General features: G+C 39.8%; 2 protein-coding genes across 2 annotated transcripts in view; one reads left to right on the top strand and one right to left on the bottom strand.

Annotated features, from left to right (window-relative positions):
- Positions 1–63: 63 nt before the first annotated feature.
- On the top strand, positions 64–14024 carry HDC (histidine decarboxylase). The gene is made up of 13 exons (XM_083850749.1): positions 64–1812; positions 2644–2799; positions 4295–4467; positions 5030–5143; positions 6532–6654; positions 7516–7650; positions 8588–8731; positions 8981–9047; positions 9887–10049; positions 10152–10242; positions 11377–11475; positions 12158–12259; positions 12463–14024. Exons 2-13 carry the CDS (start codon positions 2679–2681, stop codon positions 13222–13224), a joined length of 2094 nt encoding a protein of 697 aa, XP_083706875.1. The 5' UTR covers positions 64–1812; positions 2644–2678; the 3' UTR covers positions 13225–14024.
- A 130-nt stretch (positions 14025–14154) lies between these two features.
- The window catches only part of SLC27A2 (solute carrier family 27 member 2), a gene marked incomplete at its 5' end in the record, with an annotated part of 4359 nt that continues 1811 nt past the window's right edge, over positions 14155–16702 (bottom strand). The window contains 2 exons of the mRNA XM_083849944.1: positions 14155–14486; positions 16104–16531. Of these exons, the coding sequence (XP_083706070.1) occupies positions 14250–14486; positions 16104–16531 (665 nt within the window). The 3' untranslated portion in view covers positions 14155–14249. The remainder of the gene's footprint in view (positions 14487–16103; positions 16532–16702) is intronic.

Here is a 16702-nt window from a genome sequence, read left to right as displayed (position 1 = left end):
CAGATGCGTCAAAAGAATATGGAAAAACAGTGTTAGGCTGAGAAAATACCACAAAGGTAAGAGGGAAGAGTGGGCACAGAATCGCATTATACAAAACAACATCAATCCTTCTCCTTCAAACTTGGATGTGAGGTTGTAGAATTGTTAGTTATGAAAAAAGCCTAATATTGATGTAAAGTTGGCAAATATGATCCAAATTGGTAAATTAGGACCTGAAAATAATCAAGAGATGGTAGCAATGCAAATCTATGGTGGTGGTTTTTAGATTGTTTTCCGAGTATGTAATAGTACTCAGTTTGTCCTAGAACTTGAAGCAAGCCTTCTGCAGTGACTAATTGGAAACCTAGTGTATTTTAGGGTTTTCTTAATAATTATCCATTATGTTGCTAGTAAAAGCAGGAAAAAATTAGTCAAGTTAAATGTGCTGGTTAGACATTTCTCCAACTGAATTATTCTGTGATCAAAATAACATTTGTGTCCTCACATCCCACAAACTTAACTACAGTTTAATCTGTGTGAACTCTTAATAACGATAAGAACTTCAGCGTTAGCCTGAGTGGTGATAGTGGTAATGGTCATGTCCAAATGGAGAATTTCCCACGGTTTTTACAGCACGGACCTTTGTAGCAAACAATGAAGAGAACCCTTTCTATTCGTTCTGCTTCCTGTGAGCAAATATTCTATTCCTCACGGTCTGTAACAAAATCATTCCAAGTGCAGGGTAGCTAAAACAAAAATACATTTATCTCTAGTAATATTTACCCTACCTGTAATGTGTTATCACCTATCTTATTCTAGTTCCAAACAGGACCTGCTGTTTGTTCTCTTCTGTACAGAACGAAAGACCAACCTGGTCAAACTATCAGCTTTGAGCAAAAGACGTAGGATATATGTCATGTGGAATATTTATTGTGTAGTTCAGCTCTGAAAGCATTGTTGAAAATATTGCTCCTTATTTGCTGTTCCGAACTGAAATCAAAAATGTAATTAGCTGCCAGCTTTCTTTGAACAGGCATGCTTCCTATTTAAAATAATGTATCAGTTACTTGTAATGAGCTATAGTCACAGTTTTTGAGAACTAAGTTCTCTTTGACTTGGTCAGGCCATTCCCTTTCTCACTTTATTTGTTCCCCTTTATGGTAGCGTTTACAGTAAAGTCAAGAGAGGTTCCTAAATTCATACTAAGTATTGGGGGCATCTTGTTAATTTTTTCTTGATGTTTCCAGGGAAATGTGAGATAAAGCAAATGAATATGCATACGATATGTTCCTGTGTGCTCTTTTTGCACTCTTCTTTCAATGCCTTTTTTATCAATTTATTTTCTTATTTCAGTATATTAATCTGCGTGTGTATCAGAGTATCTTTGTATCTCTGAAACAGTTCTTTCTCAAGTATCTAATCACAGCAGAAACTAGGAATGGTTTTCACACTGTTCTGTAGAAAGTACGCTGTGGAGGAAGCAGTAACTACTTATTAGAATAATGAAAGAGTTCAGACTGCATTGTAGTACATGAGGCAGCAAGTCAAAGCTTCTCTGACAGCCAGTTCCCTTTTGTATCATGAGAACAGAGAGCCTGCTGCAATGTACCAGACTAAGGGGCTGCCTAGCCTGGTATCCTGTTCCAACAGTGGCTTGCTGTAAGCAGGAGCCCCAGGAATAGCAAAAATAAGGCAAGCATATGTTATCTTACATAACAATTTCTATTTCTAGTGTTTAGTCTATTTAGACCATTAAGATCTTTAAGTTCTACTTCTCTTTTTCCCCAGGACTGCCTGGTATCAGTGTAGAGTGAGTTCCTTCTGATGAAGACGGTTAGTGCTCAACATTGAATAGTGTCAAAAGTAGTGCTGCCAAAACAGGTCAGGATGTGTTTTCAGTCCCTAAAACTGGAACAAGGGGGACTCTGTGGCCATTCTTCCAAACCGAGAACAATCCAGGTGGAGGACTTGGAGGAATTCTGGAAATATAAGGTCATATCCCAGTGCTTATGCGTATCATATGTGAGAAAAGCAAGCACGATGTGCAAAGATATGTTTTCCCAGCTCAGCAGTCTAAGGTGATACCAGTGGAGGAGTGTAACTGTGCAATATAACCTGGTCTGATCTGGAAGGGCAGAATTTCCATAAAGAGGATCACTGCTTTGTATTGCAGCTCTGGGACTGGTAACGACTGTATTGCCTTTCCTTCCATCAGTGAGGGACTGATGAATTGGGATGCTCTTCTCGGTAAAACTCATTTCTGTATTTTTATTTTTAAAAAGTCCCCACTTAGAACTGCAGTATCAAATTTGTTACATACTCATCCCTTTGTTACAATGACTACTGCTAGTGCTGGTTTCAGTGTGCAAAAGTAATACAGCTGCTTTTATTTGGTTTTGGAAGTTCTTGAGCTTCCTCTCCCATGAGTCTGATGTTAATGTGTCTTGTATTTATGATGGATTAATGTGAGACTTCTGAAAGATCCTTTCAAGATGGGAAAGGCAGTCCCATTTTGGGGCAGAGCAGAGGCAGCTCATTTCAGAGATGTACTGTCTTACACATCAAAAGAGCAGAGATGAGAACATACAAGAGACTAAAAGCCCTCAGTTGGGAGGAGTTAGATAAACACTCACCAATAACCTGCCTACGTTAAACCTTTTCCAGAATGCCTGAGTCTGAGATAACAAGAGCTATAAAGCATGAGCAGCTGGCAGGGCACCAGACTGAACTGTCCACAGCTCACTGAAGGGTTGCGGGCCAAGTCTGAAGAGGTGCTTTTAGAAGGAGTCGGTATGGAGCCTGAGGAGTACAGACAGAGAGGTGAGTGATCCTCTGCTCTTGGAAGTAGGTAGCGTTTGCCCATGGGGAAGAACTGTTGTAGGGCTGTGAATGGTACCCAGAAATGAGGGTGGGCTGTGTACTTTTTAACGACACATGTCCCTGAGGCTTTAGATCTGCTGGGGCTGAGACGATAATATATCCATGGGCTGAGTTTGATTTAATGGAGTTAGAGTAAGTGGTTGAGTTAGGCTTTTTGATCTCTCATTTAAAATACTGTGGGAAAGCTCCAAAACTGATTCTGAATAAACATGTGAAGGGGCTATGTACTATGGCTCTTCCTTGGCTGATACCATGAAACTTTACTGATACTGGTGCAGTTCTGGAGATGGGGAGCGAACTTTGGTCCCATGGCTGGAGAAAATTGCCTAGTAAGTGGAGAAAGATTAGGCGTGGAGCTGTGTAGTTGTTTTCAGAGGATGCAAAAGGAGTTATGCCTTAATAACATGGAAGCATGAGGCATTATGGCAATTTTTGTGAATGCAATTTCACTTCATCTCTAGTTAAGAAAATATCACCTCACTAATCAAACAGACTGTAACTGTACCCATGATCATATTTTAAAGATATATTTGAGCTATTGAGTAATGACAATGAAGTAACCCCAGGAATCCGTTTCGTCCCTATGAAGCCTGCTCTAGAAGCTGAGTCCCTAAATTATTAGATGGGACAGGTAAGGTGTAAAGGTTGAGTAACTTTCCCTAGATCATCTAGTCACAGAGCCAGAGATTAATTCAGGTCTCCTGATTGCCGCCCCGTCTCTTCTGTAGAATGATGTTCACTCCGAATAATCGGAAACCTTCAGAAGGTCATACAGCTCCCATGTGTGGGGTTTTGTGTGTGTGTTCCCAGATAAGCAGGAACATTAATTTGTGAGACTGGTTCATGATACAGTGAATTGTGACTAGTGCTATGGAATATGGCTGTATTTTCTTAAATGAGCGAAGTGATGAGTTTATTCTCAGGGAATGCTGACAAGTATTATTTTTGCTGATGATTCATATAGCCTTAAGCTAAGACTCAGAGGACTAGTCTGAATCGAATGTTGAACAGAAATTCATATCTAATTTTTTTTTGTAAATTCTGTATCTATTTCAAAATTGTTAATGGATGTGGTAAAATGGACTTTTAAATTCGGTCTTCTCTGTAGCTGCAAGCTAGCAACATGAGATTTACACGAATTTCTTGTATGTTTCTGCTCCATTCTGCAGTTCAGGTATGATAAGAACTAGAAGCGGTGAGACTGAGGGATGTGCTGGATCCCTTGCTTCTGAATCTCCTGAAGTACTTGTGCATAGGATAAGTGGGGCTTCGGTGGGGCTGTGGGCTGTTTGGTGTTTTAGTTCCCATGGCTATCCTGGGAGCAGTATTTCAAGCCCTGTCAAATGCCAGTGACAGATTGCATGAAGTGCTAGTCGTGATAATCGGTTTATCTGCAGTCTAAACTCAAAGCAAAGCATTGGTTTGCTTCTTCCAGGGAAAGAAATGGTGGATTACATTTGCCAGTACCTGAGCAATGTGAGAGAGAGACGGGTGACTCCTGATGTACAGCCAGGTTACATGAGAGCTCAGCTGCCAGATTCTGCCCCGATGGACCCAGACAGCTGGGACAACATCTTTGGAGATATAGAGAAGATTATTATGCCTGGGGTAAGAAATAAATTATAATTGTGACAGGAAAAAGTCACAAATACCTGAGGTGAACACCCACATTCTGGGAATGCACAAATTCTGCTGAACATTTGTTTAGATACATGCTTACATTAGTGTCCAGCATACAAGTTTCTTTGGGAGAGGAGGGCTATATAATTATGAATTGCTGCGTATAGCTAAAGACAAGCTGATGAAATGAGCAAGAGCAACTAACAAAGTTGATTTGGGGATTCCCCATATACGGATAAGTCTTTCAGACTTTGTGCAATAATTTTCAAAAGATCATTCTTTCCTGTTCAAAATCTTTGTCTGCCTGTTTAATTCAGATAAATGCTTTTGCTATAATTTGGAATTTATCTAATAACGACACAGTGTTATCACTTGCTACTGTTGCACTCCTGTTGATGTTATCTCCGTAGCTTTCTGCTAGCTGTTCTAGAATTGCACGTATTATGCTGCTGTGATCCTTTCCCATCACTTAAAACAGATGCTAATCACTACATCTCATACAGAATTTTGCCACATTTTCAGACTTAACTTCCAGATAATTTTGTTCTAGGTTGTCCATTGGCAAAGTCCGCACATGCATGCCTACTTTCCAGCTCTTACTTCTTGGCCTTCACTCCTCGGAGATATGTTGGCTGATGCAATTAACTGCTTGGGATTCACATGGGTAAACTACTCTTTTTATTTTGTTACTTTAGATATCCTTCTTCTGTGTGTGTTATGGACGAACAGGTCATAGTCATTATTTCTGGTTCTGTGAGTCAGTACAACTTTTTACTGTAAACCATTGTATTGTAAGCTGTTTGCATAATTGAAGAATGTCACTTGTAAAAATAAATCATATATATAAAACCAAACATTACCTAGTAATCAGAGTTGAATGGAGAAAAAACACCACTAGAAAGGTATGTTTTCTAATTAATTGCATATCCAAACAGTTGGCATTGTTCCCTGATGATTTATTTACTCCCAGTGCTAAGACTGTTGCACTGCAGGCAGAGCAGCAAGCACCCATGACTGCAAGTTAGGCTGGGCTTCATTTCAGTTCTCCTGATCCTTTGAGAGAACACATTTACTGTTCTTCTCCTTCTAAAAGTGATTGTTTGGCAGCCTGTCCCAGAATGTCTGAGTATTTGGTGTCCTCCTGCCGCTACCCAATGCTACTTGGCTATGACTCTACAGACCTCAGTGGCATTCTGAAGCCAATGTCTTCTCCATTGGTGAAGGTGCCCAGATCTTTAGATGTATGTCTCCATGTTAAGAAAACAGTAGAAACTCATAAACCTATAAGAATTTGGTTACGGTCTCCGTGTACTTGTATCCGATTAGTTCATTGCATATACAGGAACGTCCATTTTCCATGTTCTCTATCTAGTTTTGACAGAATTTTAAGTTTGCAATGTAAATGGATTCTTTCATAAGTGGAAAGCTTGGCACTGCAGAACAACTTCTATCTTTCTTTTGCTGCTCTTCAAAAACCCACCCTTAACTCTCCTCAACTGAAAGACGGATCAGTCTCCTTTCCCTTTAGGAACCGAGAGCATATGCTCATGCTGAACTGTAGTTCTGCATTTTAGCCTCAAATGGCTTGTTGTGACTTCTTAATGACTCTAAAATTATTGGTAGTTCAGAAGCTCAGCGCTGAGGTGATACTAGGAAGCTGAAGAGAACATTTTAAGGAGGTTGGTAAGAGTCTCTGTATTTGATACTGCAAGAGAGCAACTGGTAATAAGAGAATGAGCAAGACACCTAAACTGTAATCTCAGCATCAAAGTCTGTATTAGAGAACTCACCAAATAACATCATTTTTATTATAATAGTGTTGCACTTTGCCAGGTATGAGCCATAGCCTTATAGGGTTAGCTGTTTACAAACTTTGTAGCATTAGATATATAATCTGCACCTTTGTTGGGTCTAGGTGAGATTTCTCCCAAGGCAATTAAGAGTGTTAATAGCTGTTAATTAAAATGTGATATGTGGCATGCTCTCTAAGGGTTAAACTATTGTATTTGCTGGGTGAATTTAGAACATTGTTCTCTTTGTTTGATTTTCTAGGCCTCCAGTCCAGCCTGTACAGAACTGGAAATGAATGTGATGGATTGGTTGGCTAAAATGCTGGGCCTTCCAGATAAATTCCTGCACCACCATCCTGACAGTGTGGGTGGAGGAGTACTACAGGTAAGGGAGATCAGAGGTGGCCTCATCAACATTTCTGTGTTCACTGCAGTAAATTTCCCTATAGGTGATCATTTTCCTTGAGGCAAAATCCACAAGATTTGCCATATAAGTCTATATGGGGACAAATCTCATCTTGACGTTTCCTTCCCAGATTTTAGGATTAAATTTAGATGATTATGGAGTAGGAATTACTATTGCTTTTAGTCCTGATTGGATTATGGACTAGGAGCAGGTACTTTTGTGGACTTACTTAAGGATAAATGAGATAATCAGATTTGGTTTCTTTCAGTCTGTTTCACATCACTAGAGTATTCACCAAAGTTATTCCTGCACAATTCAAGAAGGGGGAAGACTTGTCTCTGTCTTGCCAGCAAATAAAGACTGCTGGCAGAAGGACATAAATTCATTTCCCTTCTTCTGATGTTGACTTTGTGCCTCTGGAAGTTGCAAGATCCAAGGCCTGAACCTTCTTTCATACAGCCTAAGCAAGTATTCCCTGGAATCAATGCTAAGGCTCTGTGTTATTATAAGGAGCTTTGCTCAGGTTTGTAGTTTTTGTGGTAGATAGTACATTTAATCTATAGAAGAACAAAAGTAATTTATTTACTCAGTCATGCACTTCAGTCCTCTACATTAAAAATATACAGAAATTAAAAAGCTTTGTTTTGTGTTGCTGGCCCAGAGAGCTGTTCATTATTCAGTGAATTCCCATTGCATCTGAGAAAAGCAGTTGTGGAAATTTAAAAATAACAAAAGTGGGAGGGGGAGGTAGTTGAGAGCATTTCAGTGACTTCAGTAAATCCTTGACAAAACAGCAATAAAATAGTGAAACGTTGCAGTAAATGAGCAATGTCTTTTCAGAGCACTGTGAGTGAATCAACGTTGGTCGCGCTGCTGGCAGCAAGGAAAAACAAAATTCTGGAGATGAAGCTTTCTGAGCCAGACGCTGATGAGTCCTTGCTCAATTCTCGTCTCATCGCATATGCGTCTGATCAAGTAGGTTGTTACAGTTACAAAAAAAAAAAAAACTATTTTACTTCCATCTCACCCAGACCATACAGATGACAATGTGAACTTACATTACTGTACCAAGAGAAAAATACAAGCATGAACGAATCCCTCTAACGCTGTTACCCTGTAACGCTGTTTTCTGCAGATGGGGAAATGAAATTGGTGTGAGATGAGATTTTGCAGGGTCCCAGCAGTCCAAAAGACTTCTTTCCTGTTTCTCACAAACCCTTACTCCAGTAACTAAGTGTTGATCTCATGCTGCTTCAGCTCTTGTTTCTTAACATCCTCCTTCCATTTGGAGACAGGCATACTCAGATCCTCAGTGTTGCTCTTGATTGTTGTCTCTGCTCCAGGCCTATGAACTTGTCCTTGGAGAAAATGCCTACACAGTGATGTGACTCTGCCTGCAAACCTGTTCTGTCCTTTGGCTCCTGAACTGAACAATCATACTCCCCTGTGAAAACAGCAGCAGGAGACACACTCATGCTGGTTCTCCCTTCATGTAACTAAAAGGGTTTTTGATTGTGAGGTGTTTTGGTCTATGCCAGCACCAAACTAGGCACGCTTCAGGACTTTTTGTCTTCAGATAGTGAGGAGGGAATATGTTAAGGTAGCTTCATTTCTAGAAAGTCCTTTAAGATTCGAGTTTTGATAAATGGCCCTCCAAACACAAGATAAGTATACCTCATAAGATTTTTAGAGACCAGAACACAAATAAATGGATCATATGTGTTCCTTGAAATTACAATGTGTTCTTTCTTTTTGTTATTGACAAGGAACAAACTTTCAGACTTACGTTAGTCTGGATTATAATAACGACTTTATCTGTGCTTTTATTGTCTTTTATAAGACCATAATTTATCACAGTTTTTGAGCCTCACAGCTTGCTTTCTTAATGCTTTTTTTAAATTTTTTTTTAAAGGCACATTCTTCTGTAGAAAAGGCTGGCTTGATATCTCTTGTGAAGATGAAATTTCTGCCTGTGGACGAGAACTTTTCCCTCAGAGGTGAAACTCTGAAAAAAGCCATTGCAGAAGACAGAAAGAAAGGCCTAGTGCCCATCTTTGTATGTTCAGCTTTCTGTTTGGGAGTATTGATATTCTTAATGTCATCAGAAGAAATGTCTTAGATATAATTTTACTATGTTAAAATACTTTAGTTGAAGATGAAAATGTATATGAGAATTTAGCATTTTACTGAACTCAGGAATGTTGATATCATTTCATTTTTACTACATTAATAGCCTCCCCAGTTTTAAAATGCTGCATCCATTTATTAAAAACAAAAAAGCCATCTGAACAGTTTTTTCTTCTAGGTTTGTGCAACTTTGGGTACAACTGGTGTCTGCGCTTTTGACAATCTCTCAGAACTGGGCCCAATTTGTAAGTGTCCTTTTCCCCCCGATTTTAAACTATGATAGCACAGAGAAGATAGTATGACAATTTTTCACGTCAAAACCAAGGAGAGTAGAAAGACTAATGAGCGGAGTTTTTCAAATGTGTCTCAAAGATGAGTGGAGTCAGTATAAGTCTCTGAAGTGATTTCTATAAGGTTAGGATGCTAAAATACATTCCTTTCCAGATGGATGACACTTGCCAGCTGATAGATCTTTAATGTGGTTATTCAGGGAATACACAGAGCATATGCTGCCGACTGCAGTACCATTGCAGGACGGATACTAAACATTTAACCTAGCAAAGGAGTTTTGAAGGTAGTGATTGGTAGGACATCCTTTGTGGTCACCAGTTCAATAGGTAAATTTGATATTGTTGCAGATTCTATTCCAGCGTAAATTCTGACAAGTAAGTGCTGAAGATCTATGGCATTTTCTGTTACGTGTCAGAGCATTGCTTCTATCTCCGAGTCCTTTTTGCTTGCATTTATTTTGGCTTTGTGTGAATGAGTTATACTGGGGAATTTCAATTAGTAAAAAGGCGGTGACAGAAATCAAATGTTAAAAAGCCTCATCCAAAATTTGGAATAGTGAATTTTTGTAGAGTTGGCTCCATCTGGATTCAGCATTATTCCATATTTTGTGGTTCTAGTTCCACGGCTTTATGATATAACTTGATTGTCAATTGCTTGTATTGTGTTTTATTTTGTTAACCTGTCCACCTCCTGCAAAAATGTATGCCTAGTTTTCAGAGAGAAGGGTACTTCTTTAACTAAGCACATACTCTGATTCATTATATCCCTTACATAACGATTTCATTTCTAACAGGTGATGCTGAGGGACTCTGGCTTCACATTGATGCTGCATATGCAGGAACAGCATTTGTGTGTCCTGAATTTCGATTGTTCTTGGATGGAATTGAGTATGCAGATTCCTTTACTTTTAACCCTTCAAAATGGATGATGGTTCATTTTGACTGCACTGGATTTTGGTGAGTAAAGACAACACAAGAAGGATAATGTGCAAATTGTAAAGTCTTTCTTTGCACATTTTTTTTTTTTTTGCTAAATACAGTTCATTCTACAATTGATAGGGTTAAAGATAAATACAAGTTACATCAAACCTTCAGTGTAAACCCTGTCTACCTCAGACATCCCAATTCAGGAGCTGCTGTTGATTTTATGGTAAGTTGCTATTTGAGTTGATATTTTAAATTGTCTATAAAATGTTTAGATGTAGACTGCCAAATTCCTCTGGAGTTAGTTTTTAGGTGGCCTTACTACTTAACAGCATAAAAACAATCATACTGAGGTCTTAATGCAGATTAAAACTTTGAAGTGGTTATGATAATTGGTTGTAAAATTGTTTTAATTTATAGAGATTGAAGTATTCAAGATTTTTACACAGGTGGGGATCTAGCCTAGCCTTTTTTGTTAGAAGAGTCTTTTATGTGCATTGTATTGTTAAAATAATTCCTACTGATGACATTTTGGGTGGTTTTCTTGTACCTTTGATATGTGATAAAATAGAGAAATGATTAAGCAATGGAAACACCATGCTCTGAAACAACAGTAACATGAATTACATTTTTCTTCAGATTTATGTATAGATAGGAGAGCTGAGTCGTTTCAATTTATATCCATTTTATAGCAGATTTCAGTACAGTAAAACAAAAGAATATTCAACTGCCAATTGTTTCAGCTATGATCTCACCCAAGCCCTGAAAAGATGATTGTTTTCTTGAAATCAATGATGCTTTTCACTAGAGGGAGTGTAAGTGTAGAGAGGGAAAAGAAAAAATCACGGAGTCCCTCTTGTGGTTGAATAGGACCCTGCATGTTACTGTGTAGCTCCTTAGAAGTACTCTTATGTTTTGTCACTCTTCTCCATACAGTAGGTATTTACTCCCATATGAATTCTTGTTGGTTTGGGAAGGTGTTCAGGATGGCACTTAAATATTCAGATTACAGGAACCAAAGTCAGCACTCAATCCTGAGTGTTAATGGACACATCTTAAATTGATAACGCTCTTTAAGTGCAAACAGCCATTGTTATATGCTGGTAATTAAAATCCTAAACAACACCCCTCTGTTCCCTGAGGGGAACAAACAAAATCTTATTTTTGCAAATAATTGTAGACATAGCGTTTTCTTGATGGCTATTTCCTAGGCTTAGCTGGGTTTCAGTAACATGCAATTTGTTGTCTCAGTGAAGATTTCTGACTTGAGTACAGGTCTGAAACAACAGACCTTGTAGTGTAAGGGTTCAGTCCTTTCTGTCGTTTTTGCCCTTATTGACATGCTGTTTTGTTTTCACAGCACTGGCAAATTCCATTGAGTCGTCGATTTCGTTCTTTGAAGCTGTGGTTTGTGATTCGTTCATTTGGGGTGAAAAAGCTTCAAGCTCACATCCGGCATGTATGTACATTAACAGTGCGAGCATATGTGTATTATGCTGATTTATCAGTAGTGGAGTTTATTAAATTCAGTCATGCAAAGATGAGTAACAAATCCTTTCATGTACAAAGTTTGCCTGTGAACATTAAACATGTGCTGACTTTAACTAATCTGTAAAGATTGACTGTGTGGACAAAACATCTGCTGTACCCTTTTTGGAAGCAATAGGCAATGGAAAGCAACTTGATAAGTCAATACCTCTGCACATCGAGTAAGTTTGTAGAGGCTTTCCTTGAGGCAAGGTGGCAGCTGTTTGGGAGGCAAGCTGTGAAGGATGGCTGAACCCATTGCAATGAAACTTCACAGGCTTAAGTCTTTGATGGAGTGTATGTATCATATTGTGGATCAATGGTTGCTGCAAAAGGAATTTAATCTGTGAAAAGAAACATGCAGTTTTCAAACCTTCTCAAAATTCTTATATGTAGCCCAGCTACTCTTGTACATTGTCAAGGGTTTGGGCAAATAGAGACAGTCTTAAAAATTCTTAGCTTTGTTGTTGTTCTTAGCTTTGCTGCCATACGTGGAAATGAATGGAGTTGATCTGTTTTAATGAGGAGGGATGTTTTTTTTAACTACTTAGTTTAGTGTCTTACACTGTGTTTTTGATGAACCAATACATAACTACTTTTTTTCTTAATTACAGGGTACTGAAACAGCCAAATTCTTTGAATCTTTGGTTGAAAGTGATCCACTCTTTGAAATTCCTGCCAAGAGACATCTTGGACTGGTTGTATTTCGTTTAAAGGTAAAAAATGGGCTATTTTCATCTATTTTAGACTATTTCCATGAATTATTTGACTACAGATGATCTCTCCAGAGGCATTAAGAACTACGAATAAGCTTTCATATAAGAACTGGTAATGCTGAAATTCTTACAAAGATATTTGGATGTCACTGGAAACTGTAACAGTTGTACTTTTTTCTTTTCCCTATGCATGTTTAAAACAGGGTCCCAACTGGCTGACAGAAAAACTCCTGAAAGAACTAAGCAGTTCTGGCAAGCTCTTCCTTGTTCCAGCAACCATTCATGACAAGTTCATCATTCGCTTTACTGTAACATCTCAGTTCACAACTAGGGAAGATATTCTGCAAGACTGGAACATCATTCAACATACCGCAGCCCAAATCATTAGCCAGAATTATGGGTTACACCACATCAGTTCTGGTGATGAGGCAAGAATCCCTAATATGGTAACGGAACATAATTCTAATGTTATCAGTAATGCTTCTCAGCTATATATAGAGGAAGAAAAATACAAAATACCTTCCAGAAAAATAGTAGTTCAGCCTAAGAAAGTAGCAATGAGTTACAATACATGTGTGATCAGTCAGCAAGTGAAAGGTCAAGGGGACCTTCTAGATGACTGTTTTCCAGAAGATGTGCAAGATGTTACCAAACATAAGTTAACCTCTTTCTTATTCAGTTATTTATCTGTTCAAGGCAAGAAAAAGACATCACGTTCCCTTAGCTGCAACAGTGTCCCAGTGACTGGTCTTCTTGAGCAATGTAACCCCAAAGCAGCAGCCACTGACAAGAAAGAATCTCACGCAAATGCTAGAATCCTTTCTAGGCTGCCTGAAGAGGTGATGATGCTCAAAAAAAGTGCCTTCAAAAAATTAATTAAGTTCTACAGTGTCCCAAACTTTCCAGAGTGTAGCATTCAGTGTGGCCTTCAGCTGCCTTGTTGTCCTCTGCAAGCCATTGTTTGACAAGTAAAAGAGATTGGTGCTTAAGAGCTCCCCAGGTAGAAAGAGAACCAAAGTTTGCTTATTCATATGCAATACTACATGTTATTTTGTTCAATATGTAAGCAGTGGTAATGACCACCGAGAAAATTCCTGTGCTTTTACTGGAGTAAAACCTTGTGTATTTATAGATTAAAATGTCAAATAAATCTTGTAGACATGTAACATTAAACTCTCTGCTTTGTAGACTGTAGTAAAGAAAATGCAAACTTCTGCCTTGTAAACCATCCTTTACCAGGACTGAGAGCTGGTAAACTAGAAACATTTTGACAGCGTACGTTGGCCTCAATAGGGTGTTAACAATTCAGTTCTCTTTGCACCATTGATTATTTTTTTAATACGTTGACTTGAACTCTCTAGGCTGCTGTGAGGATATGTGTATGTAGACAATGCCAACATCACTTCTGAATTGCGTAAAGAGGAGGATGTAACCTTTCTAAGTGACTTACTATACTAGGGCAATTTTCAGCTTTTGAGTTTAAAAACAGAGCAGCCCTGCCCTTCCATCTGTGCTAATCAGTTAACAGTGCACATGAGGCTTTATGTAACCATATTTCAAGAAAACAAGAATGGAATTGCCCTAAAACTGTGTTTGTGTCCATCTGATTAACTCTGAATTGTCCTAGCGCAGTCCATTTGAGAAAATAATTCAGGAAGGGGAGCACCTGCTTATATCTTTTCCTAGTGTGAGTGTGTAACAGTCAATTGAGACTGAAGTACAGGAGTGGATAGGTCAGCAATCAAAGTCACTTTTGTGAAGAGTGGAGATGTGGAGGATGAAAGGGCCCTCAGAGCAGGCAGCTTAGAAAACAAAACTCAAGAGGAAAGGAGCACAAAGATGGTAGCTAAGAAATTCAAAGGAGAGGAAAAGCCAGGCTCAGATGCATGTGTAGTTGGAAAAGTTCTGCTTTATTACGTCAATCTCATATTCACCTTTATTTCAAATACCAATATTGGCTAATATTCATAAATGGAATTTCTCAACACGGTTAGAATAACAGATCCTTCAAAACTTGATTATTATAAAACATGTATTTTTGGACATGCTCACAATTTGAAGTTACGTTTTTTTTTACTGAGTTATAAATGTCCTGGTTCATTTGTACGTAGAGATTCTCTTTATCGTCCAGGAAATGCAGGCGATCTTTAACAACTGCTGGATTGAAACCCTCCTCCACTAGTTGTACCTTATGGTACTTAAGATTTGCTGTAAGTTCAATGGCACTCTGCAAAACAAAATTACACTTGTACTTACCAACATCATCATATAATATGGGAATTAGATTAAATTTTCTAGGTTTAAAGAGAATCATATTTTTTAAAAAATCTATACAGTGTAGAAATTGAAGCCTTACTAACAGAGGTATAAACCATCTGCATTCATCTGATGATAATTACTGGCCCACATACTCAATAGTTCAATTATTCTGAATGCGCAAGAAGTGTTGGGGACACAGAAACAGACTAATGAAAGACTTTTCTTACTGCAGTATTTAAATGAGGCAGGAAAACATTAGTAACATTACTCATGCTATTTTCAACTTTTAGTCAGAAAGCGTCACAGTGTTGATCCAGAAAATCATTTTGTTATGTTCTAAAACTCAGTTGTGAACTTCACATCCAACTTAAAAACAAATTTTTCAGACCACTAATAGGGTGCAACATTAACTTCTTAAAGAGTAACAGTTCTGCAGTGATGCAGCCATCTTATAGAGTGCTGACCCTATAGGAAGATCATTAATGACACTGTATGCTGTTAGAATATCTGTATCTTGTTTTCAGATCAAAAAGCAGTAGGATTATTCTCAGAAAAGAGCAAAGAAAATGCCCAGTTGAAGACTAGCCTTAAGCATGTTAGACACGAAATTCTTTTCCAAGCCTAGTATCAGAATAGTAGATGACAGATTTTATGAAAATCTTCCTTCTTTAGAAAGTCTTTGGAAAGACTTTGGAAAAACAAGTCTGTATGCAGAAGCAACAGTCTGCCTGTAAACACATGACACATTAGTTGTGCTTACAGAGGAAACTTAGACTTGACACCAGACTTGTCTTTAGAAGGTGACCATCTGTATAAACTACTTCCATGTAACTTGGCTGGGCTGCAGTGGGCTTAACCCTCAACCAAAAGATTCAGTTGGAATTAGTAACCAGATGCTTGTTTACTTTGAATGCAAAATAGACCAAAAGGCTGTTTAGTATGTTCTTTATTCTTTCATTTGCATTTGTTTAAGTAGGGAATATAGGTATAGCACACATCCCTTCTTACCCCAAGTCAAGAGACAGTATAGGGAGAGCTGGCATAGGCGAGTATGCCTATGAGGCAGATACTCTGTTAACACAATATGTTCCTCAGCAGTGAGAATGTACCACAGCTTGTAACCTGCTTACCTGTTAACCTTATACAAAAAGTGAGCATTTCTGTCCCACAGTCTAGCCTGGGATGCTCACTCAGAGATCTCCCTCACATGTCACAATCCAACAAAATCGAAATTATCACAAGTATCTGGTTTAAACCATGGTTTGCGTGTAAAATATTTTCATGTGTGCTTTCTTCTATTGCCAATTATAAACAGTTTGAGCCACTGGTGGAAGGCAACAAGGTTATCATCCAAACGATATAAGGTGGGCAGGGCACAGAGATACATAGCTGGGCCACCAGTGTCTCCAGGGATGACAGACAGCAGACATCTGGTGATTGTACTGGCATAAATAGCAAAGCACCTGAGCTCAATTTACTACACTTCGTACACGATCTGAAAAGCACAAATACGGCTCTGATTATTCGTCAACTTATTCCTTTCACCTGACGTGCCTCGGCCTCTCAGCCCCCCGCGTTCACCTACCGGAGGACGGGGCACAGCCGGAGCCTCCCGCCGCAGCCCACCTTGCTCGGCACCCCCGGCACCGACCACAGGCCCCGCAGAGGGGCTCGGCAGAGGCCCGAGGGCGGCGTTTCCCTCCCCCGGCACCTGAGCAGCACCGCTCTCCTCACCCGAGGCCGCCAGCAGCCTCTCTGCTCTGGAAGCAGCGCCGCAAAGCCTCCCCCGGCCGCCCCGACCTCCCGGCCCCGCGCTGACGGGAGGGCAGGCGGGGCGCCAAACCGCGCCTGGTGCTGAGGAGAGGGCGGCCCAACGGCCGCGCCCGCCTCCTGCCGCGCCTCCTGGCGGCCGTCGGTCCTCTCTCGGTCCCCGTCTGAGGCCGGGCGGTCTGTCTGTCCTCAGCGAGGGGGCTCCCTCAGCTCTGGGTGCTTCCTGCCTTCTCCCGGCGGCGCCTCAAGGCACAGCCCAGCAGCGCACCGTGGTACCAGCAGGTGCTGACTGACCTACACCGTCCCTCCTCCTCCTCCTCAGTCTTCAGTGCCCTCGGATGAGGCTGGCACCTTCCACTGCGAATGAGACTGGTGCTCGTTCTGACGGCAGAACGCAGCCTGAGGGGGCTCAGA

Source organism: Anser anser (genome assembly GCF_964211835.1).
Source record: "Anser anser genome assembly, chromosome: 10".
NCBI lineage: Eukaryota > Metazoa > Chordata > Aves > Anseriformes > Anatidae > Anser > Anser anser.
The sequence above is the reverse complement of the archived record's forward strand: the minus strand, read 5'-3'. Positions and strand labels throughout refer to the sequence as shown.

Excerpts from the sequence above, each read along its gene's own strand:
- HDC (XM_083850749.1), top strand. The coding sequence starts at position 2,679 with ATGAGCAGCTGGCAGGGCACCAGACTGAACTGTCCACAGCTCACTGAA. Across the intron at positions 9,048-9,886 it reads CTCAGAACTGGGCCCAATTT|GTGATGCTGAGGGACTCTGG; the intron begins GTAAGTGTCCTT and ends CATTTCTAACAG. Across the intron at positions 10,050-10,151 it reads TTTGACTGCACTGGATTTTG|GGTTAAAGATAAATACAAGT; the intron begins GTGAGTAAAGAC and ends TACAATTGATAG.